Source organism: Etheostoma cragini, chromosome 8 (genome assembly GCF_013103735.1).
Source record: "Etheostoma cragini isolate CJK2018 chromosome 8, CSU_Ecrag_1.0, whole genome shotgun sequence".
In the NCBI taxonomy this organism is placed as follows: Eukaryota; Metazoa; Chordata; class Actinopteri; order Perciformes; family Percidae; genus Etheostoma; species Etheostoma cragini.
Genome location: NC_048414.1, coordinates 4,600,034 through 4,621,886, shown reverse-complemented (window position 1 = coordinate 4,621,886; position 21,853 = coordinate 4,600,034). Strand labels below are relative to the sequence as shown.

The following is a 21,853-nucleotide window of genomic DNA, read 5'->3' as shown; positions in this document are numbered from 1 at the left end:
AATAACCCCAAATCCCAGAAACAAAGTGTTTTTTTCCAATAATATGGGCACTTTAATGTATTATTTTACATAATGAGTGTATTTAATTTTGATACCAGATGGACATGTAGGCCTACATGTTGCTGACAAAATATTTTTGGACTTACGCTTAACTGCGAGGGAACAACTCAGCAACACTTCACACCTTGCTCCAAGAGTCTGAACTTCATTCAATGAACATCTTTTGACCAATTTTATTTACCAACCTTTAAAGAAAGGTGTACCTCCAACACAGATATTTCAAAGTAATCGTACCCTTCAAAATGTTATATAAACAATAGAAACTATCACACAAACATAAAAATCACATCTTAAACTTGCTAAATAAGTACAACAAGGAAACAACTCTAGCTTATTAAATAAGAATTAAAATAGAAATTAAAACACTTTCACTACATATCACATGTCCCATATCCCAGACCTTTAATTTTACAATGTGTTATCACTGCTCTTCCTTTAGTTTAAGATGTGGACACATTTTCTAAAACTGCCCACAGCTGAAGGAGCATGCGGTGAGGAGAAAAAAGGAAGATCTCTTTTGCATTTATACAGTGTTCAGGTCCACATAATATTCTCTCTTGTTTTTTTGCACACACACAAACAAACACACACACACCGGCACACACAGACACAAATCTTCAACTCCAAACCCCTCGCTCCTGTGTCTTATTTTCTCCGTTGGCCGAGCATTCAAGGTCTCTGCTCAGCTTGTGCACAAGTCTGAAGAATATTCATGGATGATATTTGGTGTTGTTTGGCTAGAGCTGCAACTCTTGAGGACCTCTCTTTTCTTCTCTCATCTCCACGGCCACCCAGAAGCCAACAGCTTTGAAGAGGGAGCAGCTGGGCCAATGACAAGTGATGGTTTTGGCGTGTGTGTGTGTGTGAGATTGTGTGTGTGATTGTGTGTGTGTGTGTGTGTGTGTGTGTGTGTGAGTGAGTGTGTGTGTGTGTGAGTGAATTTGTGTGCCTGGCTTGACTGAGACTGAGTGGGTGTTTTTTGGGAGAAGAGATGGTGTTAACAATAATGTGTGTGTGTGTGTGTGTGTGTGTGTGTGTGTGTGTGTGTGTGTGTGTGTGCGTGTGTGCGTGTGTGTGTGTGTGTACGTGTGTACGTGTGTATAATGGAGTCCAGCTCTCCACTTGCCCTAGAGGGGGGAATCCCGGCCTCGAGGTCTTAGCCCAATTAAAGGGCCTTTCTCGGGTGAAGGGAGCTCCCCCCTCCATGTGGGAGACAGGGCCTTTGTACCAGGAGCTTATACCCAGAGGGACATCCATATTCCAAAACATCTTCAATCAGTCTGATCAGCCAATCGCAGATTCCAGGGATCCGACATTCCGTAATATAGAGAACATAATTAGACCGCCTCTCCTGCGCAATTGATCCCGTGTTGCTTGCAAGGATGAGGAAACGGAGGAGGAGAGGAACTCATGAATATTTTAGGGGTGGGGACTTTGAACCCAACAACCCCAAGTAGGTCATGATTGGTGCACTCCAAGGATAGGCTGTTTTGAATTTTTTTGGACTTGTTTGCCTTGCATCTTCAGAAGGAAAACATCCAAAATTTGGCAAAATATATCTTTGCTGTACTTATCCTCATTCCCAAGTTGACTTTTTTTTATATAAGTCATTATGCTAGTAAACACTGGGAAACTCATACTTATAAATTATACAACAGCCTATACTAATAAATAGTTTATTACGATTTAATTTGAGTTGGTTGCTACAGGTCGGGTGAAGATTCCCTTAAACGTTTTCAAATAAGTTAAGTCAAAAAGAGATTTTTGTACAAAGTTAACATCGAAATGATTGCAGATGAAGGTGAGAATATTGCAGGGAGAGCCCTGTTTGCTTCTCAAGTTCTATATTTTCCAACTTTATAAGAACAAAACCAATGCAATGCAGTAATTTGGTTTATAGCTCCATGCCTCGTAATAAAAAGCTCATTTGGAAACTCTCAAAGTAATTGTTTCCGGTTCGAGGACGACAGCAGGCCTTGGTGTTTGTTGTCAGTTTGTTATTGGTTACCTAAGAACAGCAGCTCAAAGACTCATAGTTTTTTCATTGGGATGGAGAAGTTTTTGTGTGTGTGTGTTTTTTCTTCTTTCTAAAGTACTCAAAGGCTTTGCTCTGTCTTAAACAATTCATGGATGAAACTTGCTGGATACTGAGCGTGTGACTCACCCGCTCCACCTCGGGAAGCAGCGAGACCAGCTCTTTTTCTTTACCTTGGATTTGTGTGTTGTTTTTTTGTTCTTTGAATACATTTGTTGCCCAGATCCTCTGCTCAGAAACTTTGAAGCTCTGGCCAAGCCTTTTTGTTTTATCACATTGTACTAGTGCAGTGTGTTAGGCTTCCCTGGAGGGAATGAGGCAACTGGTAAATGGTGTTTTAGTGTAATATTGAATGTTGAGCTATTTATTGCCCACGCTGATTAAACACAAATGGAGTCGTTGCAGTGATGTCTGAGTGTGTGTGTGTGTGTGTGTGTGTGTGTGTTTATTTCACTCTGTTTGTGTATTTTTATCCCACAGCATTAATTTCAAGCATCAACAACATAGACATTTCCCTAAGAGCTGAAAGTGATCCTGCGCTCCTTTGTATGTGTGTGTGCGTGTGTGTGTGTGTGTGTGTGGGGGTGTGTGTGTGTGTGTGTCCTGGCTCTGCACTGGCCTTGGCCATGTTAATGTCATTATAGCTGGTGTACAGACATGAGGCCTGGCCAGTTAGTGGCATTGTTGAGTATCACCTTACGCTTACGTTGCTTCCAGCTGGCCTGCGGCTGCCAAAGCCTCTCTGAAATAGCCACTATGTGTGTGTTTGTGTGTGTGTTTGTGTGTGTAAGCTTGTGCACTTTATTTCATCTAAACAGCCACAAAACACTCCCTGAACCCACTTAAAAGAAAACACCATGTTTTTGAAAGATTGCACATTACTCAGCTGACATGTTGTGGATGAAAACACCAAAATGGACCACATGTCCCTGCTAGATTGTTCACTAAGGCTCTAACTCATTCGAACATAAAGTGAGAACATGAAGAAGTTTGAAATCTGCATGGTGCAGCACTGCACAGGAGCTTTGTAAAGTTGACATGAAATATGATAGAAAAATAACCCACTGCTTTGCGTCACAAGGGACTACTGTTTCCATAAGAGGTGAACACAGTAGGTGATGGCAGACTGAGTGCAGGTAAATCTACACACCACATAAGAAGGATTTTTTTTTTTTATGCTTCAAGATCTGTTTTCTCACTTTGGATGATGCTGGGTATGGAAACAATCATTCGACATTGAATGATGGGGACACGTGGATGTTTTTTGGTATCTTTGCTCACGTAATTAAACAGTTAGGTTGATCCCTCAGCAGCCATACAAAGGTGGGTTAAGAGTTGGGCCACTTCTGCCAGAAATTTGAAATCTGGGAGAAATTAGGCAAAACCCTTCACAAGATAAAAAAAGAAAAGAAATTCAAGTAAATTAATGGAGATGATGCAACACAAAATGTCAACGGCATAAATGTGAAAGTTGAAAAGGCAGTAGTGTATGGCTTAGGAAAATACTAAATTAGCCACCAGAATGGCTTAATGGTGAACAGAAGTTATGTTGTCCTCACCCAATAGTTTCAAATCCTATTTTCTTGTAACAATGAAATAGTTTGAGTTTTGCACAAATTATTCAGTAGTCTTCACTTTTTTTTCTTCTTATACAGGCACATTCCTCTCAGATTTATTCTTAACTTTTGCACAGTTTTGACATTTACCACAGCTCTAAATCTGAGGGTCTAAGTATCAATGAGGCCCATAATAGAGAAATGTATTTTGTCCGTACCCGGTTGAATAGAGTTGGTTGGCATGCTTGCAGTTTCTGTTAGATCGGTAGAACAGAATGATTCTGGAGGGAGGCGAGGAGGGAGGAAATGGTTGTACAGAAGTTTATATTGGCTCTGCTGGTGAGTTTGGTCTTTGTAGGAAGCGGGCCTGTTAAACCGACAGCTCACACGGTTCCAAGTCTTGATTAAAGATCACCGTAACGTTGCTGTATTTGAAGCCTGAATGATATACATTATAATAATATAAACTACAAAGCTGAGTCTGGCACCTGCAAATAGACTGTTGAGTGTCTACCTCTTTGGGGTTGGAGCCTCAAGGGGAGGAGGACTGCTGCTGCTGGTGTTAAAGGCTATGAATAGGAGGAATGGTGAAAAGAAGAAGTAGTGGAGGGGAGGGGGAGAAAAAAACAGAACAGGGCTGAGTGACAGCTCTATCGGCACATAGCGAAGTCTGAAGAAGGAAAGAGAGCAAGAGAGATGAAGGAAATAGGAAGAGAGAGGGAACGCTGGGGGGGGGGGGGCGAGGAGGTTGCCAAACTTGATTGGTCCGGGAGGAGACAGTAAACGGTTGCGGGTCAGCTGGAGGCAGGCCGTGCTGGCGGTAGGCGAGTTGTAACTGTGGTAATGAGCTCAAAACGGTGTGGATACAAAAAAAAGAAGAAAAAAAGAAAACAGTGATGTTTGGAGTGTTACCCTGGCAACGCTGGAGAGACGCAAAGGCCAAGAAGAGGGGAGACCAGGCGGAACAAAAAAGAATCGGGTGTCTCTTAAATTTAGAAATATACATTCAGCAGCAATATTGGGCTGTAGAGCTAGTGAAAGCATTAGTGTGTTTAGAATTTGTTTTTAAAGTTAATGTTCCTCCTTTTCCCCACTGATTTTATTTAACTTTGAATTTTTCAAAGTTCACGCGTCCTTCATTTTGTTTAATTTATTTAGTCTTTGATTCATCACCTTGTCTGCTTTGAAGTCCAGTGTCACTCTTTTTGTTTCAATTCAGACCTGGGTTAAATAGTATTTTGATATCAAGTACGTGCATGATGGGTGGCATTTACTGGCTCAAAACCATTCAGAGACACATGTCCTGTTTTTCCTGAAAAGTGTGCTTCCTCTTCACTGGGACTGCCTGGACATCAGGATTCCTCAGACTCGGTTTTTAACCATATAATCCCTCTGTGATAAGGACAAAAGCATTTAGGGGAGCACAATCCAATCGTGGAAACAATACAAATGGAGTCTCGTGAAAGAAAAAGTTATGAACAAAAAAAAGTCTATAATGCTGTTCCAAAAGGCAGCCGTCCAGTATCAAACCAGCAGGCGCACAGGCCAAACCTATTTCAATCTTGACTAAACAAATAAAAGACAGCTCCTTAGTGCATTTGCCACAAGAACCTTCAAGTTGACCAAAAGTAGACCAACCACGGGGAATAGTTGCACATTTTTACCCAGGTCTGCTGTTACTGTAATCTGTTTTTTGGATCAGTCTACCTCTATTGATGGCGTCCTAGTCCATTTTCCAGATCCCTAACTTTACTCTACTGTGCATTACTTTTCCATTGGTCTCCTCCCATTTACCAGGAACGTTCATGCATCTCTAACTCTTACTTAGGGTGTTCATAAATGATGCTCTGTGTTGCATCTGCTAGCGCTTTAGAGCAGAGCAGTTGTGTTCTACAGTAATTTAATCCACACCGAGAACCAAACTTCCAGAAGTCTGAAAGCATCATCAAATGACCACTTTCCCCAGGCTTTTGTTTAGCACCACAAGCCTTATTCTTGTCTCTGGTCGAGTTTTCCAGTCTTCTTCCTTTAGCTCTCTCCCTCTATCTGCCTCTGTCCTCTGCCTTCTTTCTTTCTTTTCTTTAGTCTTTTGTTAGGCGGTTGCTTCCTGCGGTGAGCATGGTACTGCCCAGGCACATGTTCTGTGGTGGGCCTGATTACAGCCCTGCCGTAGTGCTGACATTGGCCTGCGTCGGCTCTTCATATATAAACACACACACACACACACACACACACACACACATATACACGCCGGCCCCTAAGTTCCAACAACTTTGCCAGCAACTACCGCGGCATGACTTCACCCGGTAACCATTCCTTGCGTCAAACAAAATGCCTCTGTCACCAGAAAAAGGAGGAGAGCCGAGAGGGAGGAAGGGAGGGAAGGCAGGGGAGAAGAGAGGAGAAGAGGAGTGTGGATGTGCGGTAGCTGTGTGGAGAGTTCAATGTTTTATACCACAGTTTGGGAGCGTGGTGGGGTAATTTTAGCTGGAAGGTCCTAAGGCAGGCTGCTTGTGGAAGTTATTTGTCTCCAAAGTTAAGTTGCAGACACAAGGCACAATCGGAGAGAGCGCTTGATGATGGGAGGTTGAGAAAAGTGATTAGCATGGCCCCGAAGGGGCTGTGACTCGTCTGTTAGCTTATCACATTACAAACATTATGACTCACTTTCCTCAGATACTGTGAGAAAAGTACTGAAGCTGCATCAAAATAAACTGCCCATTTATGGGGTCTGTGCTTGACTTCCCTCCATGCCAACTCAATCCAGCAATTACTGTAGTTAATATTCGCATTACCATCACAGTTATCTCTAGTGACCCAATTTAAAAGATGCCGGGCATACACAGGGACCTTATCTAGACATTACATGATAATAACCAAATTGGAATAGAAAACTTAAAAAAAACATTTTTTATTTTGGGCACACCTCACCTCACGTCTCTCAAATTTCAGCAGTGCTGCAGCCGCAGCGTATTTGTTTGCAGCTTGCTTTGAATAACCTCTCGTATTTTTTCTTGTGTCGCAGGAGCGACTGCATTATGAGACGCTGAGCCAACACCTGGGGAAGCTCGGGGAGGATGCTGGGAAGATGGTCCACCGAGTCATTGACCTGACGAGACCAGAAGATCTGGATGGTAAGCACCTCCACTGCCTATCTCTGTGCAGTTTTTGTGCCTCTATTATATTCTTCTTCCATTTGTCCATATGAACGTTAAATTTGGCTTGTTTTGCCTACTTTCATGACTCTTGCACTCCTCATGCTGGTTGCTTATAATCTTCAGAAATGTATACAGATGCACAAAAGACATGAGTGAATGGAAAGGCTAGAGGGATATATCAGAAAGGAGCTGCTGGAGTTTTGAGAAGCAGAGTCTCAGTTAGAAGAAGTCATATCGTGTTCAGACTACATTGATACCAGTAACCCTTGTGAACTCCGTGGGCCCCACTTAGAAAAGGTTCTACTTTTGGTGGTCTGCCTTTTAACAAATCTACAATAAAGAAGAAGGCATCTTCCAGAAAGCCAGAACATGCAGGTATGTAGGGAATACAAATATTTACTGTGCTCCTCAGGAAGCTTCGGTGAAGGACACCCTCAACAGCTAAACAGAGTGTTCTATGTCAACTTTGTTGACTCTTGAAATTGTTAACACTATTATTCCTGCAAATACATGATACAAGGCTGAATTTTCTCCACAACAAGTGTTTGTGACACAAGATCCTACCCAATACAAGTATGCAAACAAAAGCAGGTGAAGACAGACAACCAGTCTGTTGTGGCTAAGGGTTGAAGAAGTGTACTGCAAATAAGAATTCTCTTTTTTTTTAATAAATGATAACAACACTTCATGTACTGTGTATTGCATACAGTTAGCAGATGCTTAGTTGGGGTTAAAAAAAATTTATTTTCTTCCAACCCACCTGTTACTCATAGAGCACCACTGTTTACATGAGATGAGGAGTTAAGGAGTTCTCATTGTGGTTCAGTTTAGAATCAGTGACTAAACACAGCAGCAAAGGCTCTGAGATACTATCAGGCAGAAGCAAGTTGTGTATAGCTCACGTGTGTCTGTGTGAGCATATTGAGGGCATCCCAGCAAGACCCCATCAGACTTTTGTTATACTTTTGTTCAATAGTACATCCTCTCTCAAGGATCAAGGGCTGAAGAAACTAACAGGAAGTGCTCATCCACATGTGAGCAATATCATGAATTTCAAGCGTAAAGGAATAAAAGATAAATGTGTATTTGTTATTCCTTTGTGTCTCACAGGGAGTAATATCACAGAGGCGAGAGTGTTCAGGGAGGCGCGGGGGAGGAGCAACGCAGAGCCCCACATCAAGAGGCCCATGAACGCCTTCATGGTGTGGGCCAAAGACGAGAGGAGAAAGATCCTGCAGACCTTCCCTGACATGCACAACTCCAACATCAGCAAGATTCTAGGTGAGACATTATGGCTTCATAAGAGATAAGATACTTTATTTGTCATTGTACACAGATACAACAAAATATTCCTGAGATATCCAATAGCTTGGAAATCCAGACCCGAATCTGACAGATTAAGGGTCTGGCATTGAGTAATGAAAGTCACACATCTCGAGAGGCGGCACCAAGCCCTATTTAAATATCTCACCTATATCAGATACACCGATGTGATTGGTGCACTCGGCTACAAGAGGATAGTTAATGAGCAGCATTACTCGATACCAGAGTCACTCGCTGAGCAAATTCAAATTGTCTCGCGAGAACTCTGGATTTCCAGGGTAGATGCCCACAGCTAAAAAGACTACAATGCATGAAATAAGTTAACTTTGACAGGGGAGAGAAACTCAATCGCTAAACCTAAACTCCTACAAATATCAGGCCTGAACCTTGTACTGTAAATTCTGCTTTTGGAGGATTGCCCTCATGTTTATCTCCTTGTGTTAACTTGTCATATGTAGTTGGGGGGAATTATTGTTTCAGTGTTTGTGTTGCATATTAGTAAATGGGAAAAAATAGGATAAATGTTTATTTGCATATACCACCCATTTTCCTCTCGACTCTCTGTTACCAGAAGCATTTTCTGTGCTGTTTTTTCCTTGAGAGGACCTTGTTCACTAAAAACTGTGGCAATCACTTTCTTTCTATCTTTTCAATTGAGTTGGGACAAAAAAATCCACGTGGAAATCAGTTCAAACCAGTTTCTTAAGAAAGCCGGGGATTTTGAGTGAAAATAGGTAAAAGAAATGCTGTTTTTCAACATCTTACATTTGTGGCTTAAAAAGTAATATGACCTCCTTCCACCATCTTGTTTGAAGACACACTGCAATTGACAATAGATGGTCCTTGAAACCTTTACATTTTTCTTCAGGTCAGCCTCTTTGCTCATTAGGGTTACTCTGGCTCTGTATTCTACAGTTCATAGGGTCTATTACCAGCAGGCTGCACACTATAAGAAGGACTAGTGTGCTTTTAAACCTGGAACACTTCACACACAGAGCTCCACTGTGTCAGCCTGACTAGTGTGATGGATGCATTCCGTTATAAAGTAACCGTGTTGATACTAACGTCCTCGACACAGATAGCCATTCACGCAGTGCTGAGCATAACGGTTGTTCTCAAAATGTTCTGAAGACCTCCACTGTCTGATGCAGGGCTCGAGGGTTGCTGAATGTAAATGCTTCACCGGAGCAACGTTAACAAATAGCTTTTTCTTAGGTGGGTCTGTGTTCCTGACTTGAAGCTTTGAATGAGCTTTGATAGAGCGACGGTTTTGTGTTTGACGAGTGCAAGTATATCGTGTACCATTTGTGCAAAGATTTCACTGCGAGAATTTAAATTTAATTTGGACATGTATTTCTTGTATTATAATGCATTGTCATAGTGGAATTATTTACTTAAAGGTTGTTTACAGTCAAATATGAATAGTAATATCCTGTTAGCAGGAAGCATTAAGAAATGATTTTCCAGCAATTTATCTAGCCTCTGTGGCAAATATAGGAACAAAGTGCACAATTGTGTACGTGTATCTGACTGCATGTGTACAATGCATGTCTCTCAAACGTAATAACACAGCTGGACTTTGGGGAGTGGGTGGCAGGCTTAAAAAAATCCGGTCTGTTTCCTGTGTCACCAAAGTACAAAAGTAGTTTGTGATAAACCTAGATAAACAGAGAAGCGAGGCGGAGTGTGTATAATCACTTATCAGAGTGCTTCGCAGATGTGCTGCGTTCCTGCGGTAATGGCCATGTCCACTTGTTCAGAAGGTCCTCTTACCGGGGGGGAATAAGAAGTACACATTGTATCATTCTTTTTAAGCAAAGACGGAGCTGAGTGTAATCCACTCCACATCCACATCCACAGCCTCCTTGGTTAAAGACTTGATTGTGTCTGTTCACATGACAACATTCAACCTTAAGAAAGCACCAGAGATGAGGACGTTATTATCTACTTTGTACGATTGATTTAATGTTCAGCTGAAGTGAAAGTATGTTAGCCATGTCATTACGTCTATGCAACACAACCTCTGTGCTCAACCAGCACAATTGAAACATTTCAGAGACGTGTATCAACACCTTTTATTGTCACTCCCTGTAGTCCTTAAATTTAAGAAAGTTTAGATTGTGTCACTCCCTAAAATTCACAATTTTTGTCAATTCAATTCGATTCATAACAAGAGTTTTCTTAAGACACTTTACAGAGTCGGTCTAGACAACACACTATAATTTACAGAGACCCAACAATTCCTCCAAGAGCAAGCATTTAGTGCAACAGTGGCGAGGAAAAACTTCCTTTTAGGCAGAAACCTCAGGCTCCTGGTGGGCGGGCACCTGCCGCTGCCGGTTGGGACACAAAGACACAGATGCACATATATTTCTTAAAATCTATAATTTTGATTTCCTGAGATACATATAGGGTTTATGACATAGCTAAATACAGCTAAAACAAAACAGAAAGAATAAAACAATCTCAATTGTTTTCTCCAGGCTCTCGTTGGAAAGCTATGACCAACCAGGAGAAGCAGCCGTACTATGAGGAACAGGCCCGTCTGAGCAAGATCCATTTGGAGAAATATCCCAACTACAAGTACAAGCCACGGCCCAAGAGAACCTGCATCATTGACGGCAAGAAGCTGCGCATCGGAGAGTACAAACAGATGATGCGGTCAAGACGTCAGGAGATGAGGCAGTTTTTTGTCGGGTGAGTACCAGTGTCAGCAGATAAAGTTGTCCCTGAACATCAGAGTCAGCGTTCTGTATAAGTGGTTTGTAAGAAAGCCGGGTGAGCCCTTTGTTTCGAAGAAGAAGAAGATGTTCAAACTCAATTTGAATGACGGCACAATGTCTCATTTATTGCTTGCAATGGAATTCTTTACATTAAAAGAATTAGTTTTACAAGGTGTAATTCCACAGAAACAACTTGCCCAACACATTTTTATCCATCACTGCATTATGTACAATGTTAAAAGGAGTTCTGCACATCTCTAAAAGACATCATTGTGCATTGACAGCCGCAAGCCTTGGATCACACATAGGCTTTTTGTCTTGCTTTTGCACCTGTAACCTTTCAATTCAGTTGGCTCTTTAATACACATGCCATCCTGCCACTTTGGCCTGAATAGAGGTAAAAAGAATAAGCTAGATAAAATATAAAACCAAATATATTGCCAAATATAAAACCAAATGAAAAAGGTATTATTTTTCAATGGAGTTGTTTCGTGGCGCTTTATACAGTATGATGTTTTTTTTTTTTTTTTTTTTTACTGTTTCATAGCATATAATATAAATATTCTTAACTGCATCAATTTAAGAGGTTTGTTAGGTGATCATCAAGGTTTATAGACCCTTCATGAAAGGTATCTGCAAAACCCTTTAAACCTTTGCTGAAGAGCATTATATTTTTAAGAGTGTAGTCAGTGCAGAGGGGAAAAACAGTGGCATTGTCTTAATGGGAACCAGCCATGGATGTGTTTAAAGCCATCACAGTGGCCTGGGCTTGAGATGGATTTACCAGAGGCCACGGCTTTGAATAGGAGCGATTTTTAATAGCTTGTCATTTATTAAATTAGGACAATGCTGGGCGCTTGCGGGCAGTGAAATTGGACACAGACAGACATAGTGGAATATGAAATATAAGCAGATGTTTGAGAGGGAACGAGAGCGAGGCAGACGTCACGGGCTGAATGCCACATTTGCTGTGTGTGGTCAAGTAAATGCATAAAAAAAGGTCTGGTCTTTCAATCAGATCAAATATGTACTGGGAGCCCGTATACAACCAGTTGCTGGCACATTCCGTATGACTAAACCAGTGTTGTTTTAAAGCGTTTAATGTGAAAATGAGTCTGTCAGAAGCTTCGTCAGTAATTGTTTCAGGAGACGGAGGAGGGAAAACTGTTAGGTGAGAAAAGTGACAGCAATTTTCCTGCTTTATGTGCCTCATTTAGGGAGCCAGAGGGCCTGATTGAGTGATGTGCATTTACCCTCATTCCATCTCCTGTATATCTTAGCAGGTTATTTAGCCGATGCTACTGTGAGCTGTCATGGAGAGCTCCGTGTTAGGGCATGCCCGACCAGATGAGAAGCATAGCTGTTTAACTTAAGTGGGCTCAGAATTCATGTTTTGTTCAAAGCAGTTTGTTGAAAAGAGGTCATAATGAATTAATATCTGATCAAACGCTGATCTGTCCACCATCTACAGTAACAAGTTGACAAGTTAAGAGTTGCTATATCCAAATAATTAAAATTTTTCACAATTTCATCAATAACAAAAGTTTTTATGAAACCTCTTTCTTAGTTTTTTTAGGGTTAGGGTTTACTTGTTTTAAGCCACGTTTGTTGTCCACCACTTTTATCTCAGACTAAAAGATCTCATCAACTATCAAAAGGATTGCTATGGTATTTTGTACTTGACATTCATTTTCCCCAGAGGATGAATCGTACTGATGTATAGCGATCCCCCGACGTTTCCATTAGGTTGACATTTGTGGTTTTGTATGAAAAGTCCCAACAACTATCCGATAGATTGCCAAGACATTTAGCAGACAGACAGTATCTCTTCAACATTTAAGTTTGGCCAATACTTTGGTTTATGTCAAAATACCTGCAAAACTGGCGACAATCACATTAGCCTACGCTGTACTTTGTGTTTAGTGCTAATTAGCAACGGATGACATGTTAAACGCCATAGCTTAAAACACAGCATGTTAGCATTGTCGTTGTGAGCTTGTTTGTAGCATGTTGACATTATCCTTTAGCTCAGAAGACCGATGTGTAGCCTCACAGTCTTTTCTGTCTTACATGTACTCATTTATGTACTTTCCCATGACATTTTATGAATTCTTATTCCACGTTGGGTTATGTATTACTTGTTTACTTATACTTATTAAGAATCCTTTGTTTAGTATGTTATTTTTTTAACCTTCTCTTGTCTCCTTGTTCCTCAGGCCTCAGCCACCGATTCCTCTCAACAACGGTCCCGGTGGAGTTGGAGTTTACCCAGGTGCCATAACCATGGCAACGGCAGCCACGCAATCCCCACACCTGACCTCAGACTGCTCAAGCAACTCAGCCAGCCCTGAACCCGCCATCCCTGTCATTCAGAGCACGTACAGGATGAAGTCCGAGCCTGGCGGCGTAGGCAGCAACGGGGGCAGGGTCAGAGCCTTGGATCTGCCCAGCGACCCCACCAACGGAGACGACGACATGGACATGTATGAGGACTTTGAGGACGAGCCCAAGTCAGACTATAGCAGCGACCACGAGACACGAGAGGCCGTCAGTGCCAACTGAGTGTGCTCAGGGTGTCCGTTGTAAAAGAGAAAAAGAAAGAAAAAGAGAGACAAAACACCTCCTGTTATACTCAGAGACCCTTTTTAAAAACAGTTTATTATAGACCTTCAGGAAAACTTTCAGGACATGTTGCACCATGCACTGAGCATGCCCAGACAGGATTCAAACTCAGCGGACATGCTCAGGAAGTTCTTCGGCAGTATCTTGATGGAGGTCCATTTGAAGAAGAGGGCTGATGGATGAAAAAGTGTGACCCAAGAAAACAAGCAAAACAGACATCTGGACATCTGACAATGACCTTTAGTTTCCTACACTTTGACAATCTTAACAGGAGCGGACAAGAGTTAGAGGAGAGAGAGCGAATGGTACGATGGACAAATGAGCGACAAACACATTGCTGTGTGGTTTGTAAAGAGCATGCATGGATTTTGAAGCATCAGGAATTGGTCTTCAACAGCTATTTGGTCTTAAATGTTTAAGGAGTGATTTAGTTTCTATCATTATGTATTTACTTTTCTGTGTTTTTGTTTCCTTTTTTTGTTTTTTTGTTCTATAGACTTTTTTTCTGACAGGTCACTGCCTGTACAAACTCTGGACTGTCAGAACTTGAAATTTGAAAAGTTTTAATATAAATCTTAGCTATTGTAATCTTATAGTCTTACTTTTGTTTCTAATGAATACAGTGCATCTACATCTGACAAACTGCTTACATTACATTACTGTTAGTTTTTTTTTATATCCCAGCTCAGGTATGATGTGCCAGCTTGTGAATGTGTTTTTTTGTTTTTTTTGTTTTCATACAAAAAGAGTGGTAGGACTTTTCCGACGAATTATTTCCGATGAAATAATGGGAGCAAAATCCCTCATATCACATTATTATCATTATTAATAGTATTATTATTATTATTATTATTATTATTATTGTTAGTGTTATTATTAAAATAATAATAAGTAAGTAAGTAAGTAAGTACCCAGGCATTGTACAGATTTTCTTCAATTGTGCCAAACCTACATTCACATTCATTCGGGATGTTGTAGTCTTAACTTCCAATGCTGCAAAAAAGTCTTATACAATCAGCTTTTTCTATCTGATGTTTCTACTCGGTAACTGCTGGCTCCCCTCCTGGCCCAATCACAGGCAAAGCTCAGGAAGGATGTGTTTTCATCACGCTTGCTCAGTCACAAAAACACACACACACACACACACACACACACACAAACACAGACACACTTTGATCTTTGGCAGCCCCTCCAGCTTTGAGATGTAGTTACAGTAGAAGAGTCTGTTCTTCAATTCCACTGCATTGGTGCTTTCACGAACCACATTGCCCATAGTTCCTTTAGGCCAAACACTTGCAGTGTGTAAGTGCAGTGCGTTGTAACCAAACGCCGACATTTAGCATTTGACTTTGTACCTTTCAATCCGGCCAAAGGTAGAGACATTGTTGGGCTTAATTTCTGCCGAGACACTTTAAAGAGTTCACCGATACCTCTACCAATAGCTCTGTTGAGCAGTGTCAGAAGGACCCTTCTGTAGGATAAAAAGTTCCTAATATTCTGGATCCCTTCACTGTATTTTGAATTTTGTTTTGAAGCGGTACAAAAGTGTACAAAATGTTACTATTTTTATTAGCCTGTGTATATTTGTAAATGTCTTCTCAGCATCACGTGGGAAAACACCAAACTTGAGTTAAAAAAAAAAAAGAAGAAGAATTTATATAGTTGCAAAAAATGCGTTTAAGAGGTCTGGTATTTCAAAAAGGGTACCTTTTTTTTTACGTTGCATGTATATTTTGAGGACAAGTAAATTATTAAGAGAAGAATAGAGGGAAAAAAGTGCATAGATCTCAATCGGCTTCTCAGTCATTCATCAGTCAGAGCAAAGTGTTTCCACAGTCTGAACCAAGATGTTCCTCTTTCGTCTCGGTGCGGCACCGTGGTCAGCGCCAATCTGGGTGTGCACTCTTTTTCCTCTATTTTACTCAAATGTCACATTCTTTCTCTCTAGACACATCACATTTTTTCTTTGTCTCGTTCAACACACATTTTGAACATTTTGAACACCTGTGACCTCGGGTGGTTTCTAGGTGCTCTGTTCGGCTGTCAGCTGTTTCACACTTCTTCATGAATCCATAATTCTGACCATATCTGGCAGTTTTTACTTGCTTCACAAGCTGGGACTGAACATTGGTTTTTGCTTGCATCACAGTAAAAAAAAAGAAGCCTAATGCATAGACATTTCTCTTAGTGTCATACGCATTCTAAGCACTGGATATAAATTCTATGTTTTTGTTTTTTTAGTATTGACTAATGTGAAGTTGTTGTTTGGTTTTCAACATGATAAATTAGAACAGTCAAAGGTCACTATAGGAAGCCTCCTACATGCCAGGCACAAGTAAATTACCATGTCTTTAGACACATTTCATTATTTGAAGCAAGTTTTGTTGCCACAGCTCTAGTGCCGCCTAAAGGGGTCACATCGCCTCTGATCTCTTTAAAACCTCATGCTCTTGTCAGTTGTGCCTGGCAGAAGCAGAACATAAGTTTCCTGGTCACATACATTTTGTGATGAGTATTGTATTTGAAATTCAATTGTGCGTTTTAACATTTCATTGTATTTATTAGCCAGCGTTGGCTCTAAAAAGTGTCAGTACAACTTGGTGAGAAAGACAATCAAAAAAAATAAATAAATAAAAAGTAAAGACTTGAGATTTTTCCTTACACATCTGTCCCTTCATCACTGCTTTTCAAGTGCTTCTATGACTTTTGTGGAGAGAAAAGATATTACATATTTTGTATAACTGTTCCATTTGCAGAAAAACATTGGTATTGTGTTGTGCATATGAAAGCACTGTGCACATGTTACAGGTAGTGCTGCATGAATTTTCATTTCCATTAGCTAGTGCTCTCAGGCATCTAATAATTTCCAACACAAGGCTTTATGTTTCCAAAGTCAAGCTATTCCACTTGGTCTATATTTTGGTGGCTCATTGCAGTAAATGTGGCCTATTGTTCCATTGTGTGCGTGTGTATGAGTGTGTGTGTGAGGTAACGCCACACATTCTGACTGAGCTGTGGTGTAAACGCCACGGCGCCGGTGCTCGCTGCAGCCAATCCCAGCATTTCAGAGAGAGAAACAGAGGGCTCAGCCATATGCAGCCACATCATAAATCTAATTGTTATTCCCAAATCAACTGTAGCGTCACCATGCGAGGGGCGCCGGCAAGTTTGTCACACACTCCTGTGTGTGTGTGTGTGTGTGTGTGTGTGTGTGTATGTGTGTGTGTGTATGTATGTGTGTGTGTGTGTGTGTGTGTGTGTGTGTGTGTGCATGCGCTATAGCCTTTAGTTGGGAGGGGTGTTTGAAATCATACTTGTGCTGTTGCCATGCTAATCTCGTTAAATAAGTCATCATAATATACATTTCCTTTTTTTCCTTTCTGCAGGATGAACATTAGCTGTTTGCAAGTTGACACATTGTTTCTGTGTGTGCACATTTTGGTCAGTGTATGTAAAGCTTTCAGCACCTTAACAAAGGAGAGTGTAGTTCATTACAGCGCGGTCATAGTTTCGGAGCTTATACACTCGTAGTATATACAAACTTCATTTATCCCTGAAGGAAACAAATGTAACCTACCATTTAGTTTGCAGGATACTGACAGTTGTTAAAACTACCGGTAGATAAATGTAAAGAGATTAACACTCAACAAAAAAATATTATCAAAGAAAACTCAAATGGGCCCGCTTTCTTAATCATTTTAAGAATTTGAGTGCATTGAGTGTGAGAGAAAAATTAGTCATAAATGAAAAGTTGAGAGACCAGTTTTCTGTGGTAATTTAACTGATGACTGTAATTTAACTAACCTAATGAGGTCTGCCTAAATGTTGTTTCCTTTATGGTTTTTAAAACAACAATAATTTAAATTTGAATTGCTGATTCTTAAATTACCCTATCATTGAAATATGTAAATATTCTTCATTTTTAACGTTTATCTCAACTACTTGTAATGTCACAAACTCATGTTGTTATGAGCACGTCCCAAAATGAGATTTAAGGTGAGTACAGCAGTGCAGAATGTGAAAACATCCTTCTTTCAAAGGCTGTTACATTACTTACAAACAACACTGCAGGAGTTTAAACCGGATATTTTGAAGCTGACAGCTTGCCCAGTTACCGTGCCAAGTGTTCTTCTTCAGCGAGGGAGAAACTGACATGGTAATGAGCTGAGCAGTGATTATACAGACTTTGACTCTACCTTTCTTTTCTTGTGGGTTTGGTGCGTGTGGTGATGATGAAGCATAATGACACGCATTCGTCATGAAAGGCTCGTCTCGAGTGGGCCCTTTCGGCAAATTCACTTTTTGATTTTCCAAAACCATCTCAAAGACTACAGAAGACAAGATCCTTTCTTTTTTTCCTTTCTTGTCCTCACCGATCAGACCTTTCAGATCAAGAGAATTATAAATTGTTATTATAAAGGAGGAGCCCCCTTCAGACGTGTTGGATAGGCTTTTCCAATGAGGCATCTAAGCACCCTGTTTATGATCATGGAGGCTCCACTACTCATTAAAGCGCACAGAATGACCAGCCTCTTTGAGCCAAGAGCTCATGATGCATAATCATTCAAACGCTTTTGATTTAATAGGGGAATGAATTACTACTTTTGCTCTTTCATTGAGCTGACCATGTTCCACAAATGGATCATTTTGCAGGTAAAACGTTTTCTACATTCTTTTATTTTAGACTTTCAGGTTTTGTAAAACTTTGACATGAAAAGACTGGTTTATTAATTGTAATGTTACCTGAAGTCAAGAGTAAATTCATTGAAAGGTTAGGATTAATTGCGGTTAAACACACTGTCATTTGTGTTCTTATGAAAAAATATATATAGTACATTGTTCTTTCCCTCAATTATTATTACCTAAACATACAAAAATAATCTCAACATACACATTCATACTGTACCAAAAATCTATTCTCTGGTAGGTCTTTTCTGGGAAACAAGACCTAAAGCATACAGCCGTGCTAGCGACTCAGCCTGTTGCATGCTTATATTTGCTAATTAGCATAAAGACAAAATACAGCTAGGGCTGATGGCGTTAGTTTTACAAGTATATGTCACAAACCAAAGCAAAGAGGGTGCTAGATTTAAAAAAAAAAAGTCAGGAGATCAACAAAGTCATTACAATTCATCCCAAGGGGAACATTAACGTCTGTAGTAAATTTCATTGCAAACCATCTAATAGTTGTTGAGACATTTAATTAAAAACCACAAATGTTAACCTCATGATGACACTCAAGGAAAAGTCAGTAAGAATCATCCTCTGGGGACCACGAAGGTCTACAAAGGCCGAACGACAGACCAACTTACACATCTCTTAAGCCACAACACTAGTGTAGCTAAAAGTACTCTGGAAAAAGGAAGTGATGCACACCATTAATGGTTGTTCCTACAGAATATGGACAATATGAACTGGGAAATTACAAAGGAATCCAAATGAATAGAGACCATCGGCATTTAGTTTTTTTTTGCTCATAAATTGTAAAGGTGGGAGGATTTCTATAATAGAGAAAGACGGATAGAAAGAATAGAAAGCATGTATTTTTTAAAGTATTTTCAATATTCTAAGAAACCTTTATAAGTGTAGTGTAAAGCCTTTCCTTGAATACATTGTTGGACCGTTCGTAGCAAGTGAAAATTGGTGATAATTATAAACTGGGGGTGTTATTAGAATTCCAAGGGTCAGCGGCTTTGGGAGGCCTTCAACAATAACAAAAAAGCTAAATGCAATATTTGAATAAACGAGGGTAAAAAAAGAAAAGCCTTTGAAAAGAGATGCTTTAATTGCGTTTGTGTTTCAATGTCTTTGCATACAGGCCTATACTTCCTTTTTTAAACTATAATAAGCAAAAGAAAAAATCTACAGCACTTTTTGGGGATTGGCAATGGACAAAAGGCCATTTTTTCCTTTTTGAGGGAAAGTCCTTGGGTCTTTTTAAGTGCATTAGTCCGCTAATTAAATATTATATGTTAAAATGCATTTTGAAAGCAACTGGATTGTTTGACTCAAAGACATGGCTGCAGCCTTGAGGAGTAGAACTGTGTGCGACCGTGAGAAGGTAAAGAACGTCATTGTTGCGACCCCTCATTTCACCCGCCATAATCCCTTCTACAATCACATTCCCTTTTGTGCTTCCCAAGCACATAAAGATGCGAGACACAGTTATGCAGAAGAGGGCACTCATTGACATATCCAAGCACGTGGCCTCCATTTTGCATGTTGTCTGATGTGTTTGTTTCATTGACTACACACGAACCTATTGTTCACTATTTCAAATGGTGTGAATCTCTACAGGCGGTTGACAAAATCAACCGCCTTGGGTTAAAACAACGATGTTATTTCAAACTGTTAAAGTGTCCCACTTGAACGCATCTCCGTTCCATGCAAGTGCGAGGCAAACATAATGTAATATGTCATCACATTAAAATTTAAACACACATTCTGTTTTTTTTGGAAGAAAAAACAACTAATTAACCTGAACCCTAACCCAATGGTTAATACTAATATGTTTTGGATGAAACATGATGATACATACAGTAGGTTATGGTGACTGAAACGTCATTTTAATGCACTTTTTTTTTTTTTTAGGTTGTCATTTTCAAACTGGCCAGGGACAACAAATGAAAATTAGTCTGCTGAGCTACATCTGGCTCATTTACTGATGCTTTGCTGTTGATTAATGAGTATTGTCTCTGTTAACCCTTGTCTTCCATTCAACCATGTACTTGTCCTGAAAATTGACACTTTTTTGGATGTTTTTTTGTCTTTTATTGACACTTTTGGTTCTTTTTCATCAATGTTTTTGGATCTTTTTTTTTTTACGTTTAACGCTTCTTTTTAGAACCATGCATGAACACCACTCACACCAATGTATTATTAAGTTTAACAATTACTACATTTTTGGAATTTCTGGTCAATAAACTTCATGTTTAGGAAATTACACCCAATTCTTAAGTTAAAAAAGCAGAAATTATGAATTATTTAGACTATTAAATGAAGGATAATTACAGAAGGGTAAATGTCAACGTTCATTCTGGGTTTGAAAGTTTTTTTTTTTCAAATGCAATATTTTTTTTTCAATGAAGGTAGAGATCCTCGCTTTTGTTTTACTTGCAAAGCGCGATGTGTGGAATCAATCATCCATGTTATTTCCATGTTATTCAATTTAGAAACCCTCATTTCTGACAAATGTTATAAAAAACAGGTCAAATTTGACCTGAAGACAACACAAGGGTTAAATAAATGAAATAAATGAAATGCAAAACCATAACTTTGTTCTTTTCTCAACTGTTGTTACTCATGTCAAGAATAAATATTCAGTCTCAATTTGTGAAGCCAAAAATGAATAAGAAGTTCCTAAGGCGTTCGTAAAAATGAAAATTTGAGCATATAATTGCTTACAAGCAACCAATTAAGGTAATGCCATATGATCAAAAGCTCCAGAACAGCTTCTAAAACCTTGGACCCTGTAGAGAACTTTAATCTAAAAGTTTTTCACTTGTTTTTCCTCCAGTATCTGCTCTTGGCATCTAACGCACGATTAAGGGCTTCATGATTATGTTTGGGCAACTCAAAGCACTTGGTGAAGGTTCTGGAAATATTGTGGTAATGGCAAATAGATCACAAGGCTAGGCAACTAAAGCACTTGGTTACATTTTGAGAAAGGTTGTGGTCTTGGTTTAATTTTAAAAAGTCAATGCAGATTTGAAGGATTAGAGAGTTGAACTAATGAGCATTGGATGCTCTGACATCCACCCCTCCGTCATCTCCACAAACTTTCACTGCTGTATCACATGGTAGCGTCACTTTGCATTGAAGCAACATGCCACCAGTGGACATACTCCAGGTGACAATTTCTTACAGAGAGCAAATTTGTTGTGTATAAACCAGTGGTGGAAGGAGTATTCACATCCTTTAATTAAGTTAAAGTAGTAATGTCAAACTGTAAAAATACTTGGTTACAAGCCTACATTGAAAATATTACTTAAAATGTATGATATAATGTACAGTAAGATATAGCAGTAATCAGGAAATTTTACTTAAAATATTAAAAGTCAAAGTACTGAGTGCCCATTTAAGAAATGGGGAATGATCAAAACAGTTCTGTCAATCGGGTGTTTAATTGTCTAATCATTTGAGCTGACATCAGTTGTTGGGTATTAAAGGTCCCCTGACATGTTATTCTTTGGATGCTTTAACATAGAGAGAGCACCATGTTTCCCTAATACTGAATGTGAAGTCTCTTTCCCAAAATTCAGCCTTGGTGCAGAATTAACGCTACTAGTGCCAGTCCCACAATTCCTTTCCTTAGTGTGTGCCATTTCTGAGTCTGTAGCTGTTCAGGAGGGGCGGGGGGGGGGGGGGGGGGGGGGG

The 21,853-nt window shown here is 39.9% G+C and overlaps 1 protein-coding gene across 6 annotated transcripts in view; it reads left to right on the top strand.

Moving 5' to 3' along the window:
- The window catches only part of LOC117948794 (transcription factor SOX-6-like), a 112,179-nt gene extending 96,511 nt beyond the window's left edge, over positions 1 to 15,668 (top strand). For 5 of the 6 annotated variants that reach the window (XM_034878652.1, XM_034878651.1, XM_034878647.1 and 2 more), the window contains 4 exons: positions 6,677 to 6,785; positions 7,920 to 8,090; positions 10,616 to 10,829; positions 13,072 to 15,668. In XM_034878652.1, coding sequence (XP_034734543.1) covers positions 6,677 to 6,785; positions 7,920 to 8,090; positions 10,616 to 10,829; positions 13,072 to 13,417 — 840 coding nt within the window. In that variant the 3' untranslated portion in view covers positions 13,418 to 15,668. The remainder of the gene's footprint in view (positions 1 to 6,676; positions 6,786 to 7,919; positions 8,091 to 10,615; positions 10,830 to 13,071) is intronic. The other variant, XM_034878649.1, reaches the window with a different exon arrangement.
- Positions 15,669 to 21,853: the final 6,185 nt, after the last annotated feature.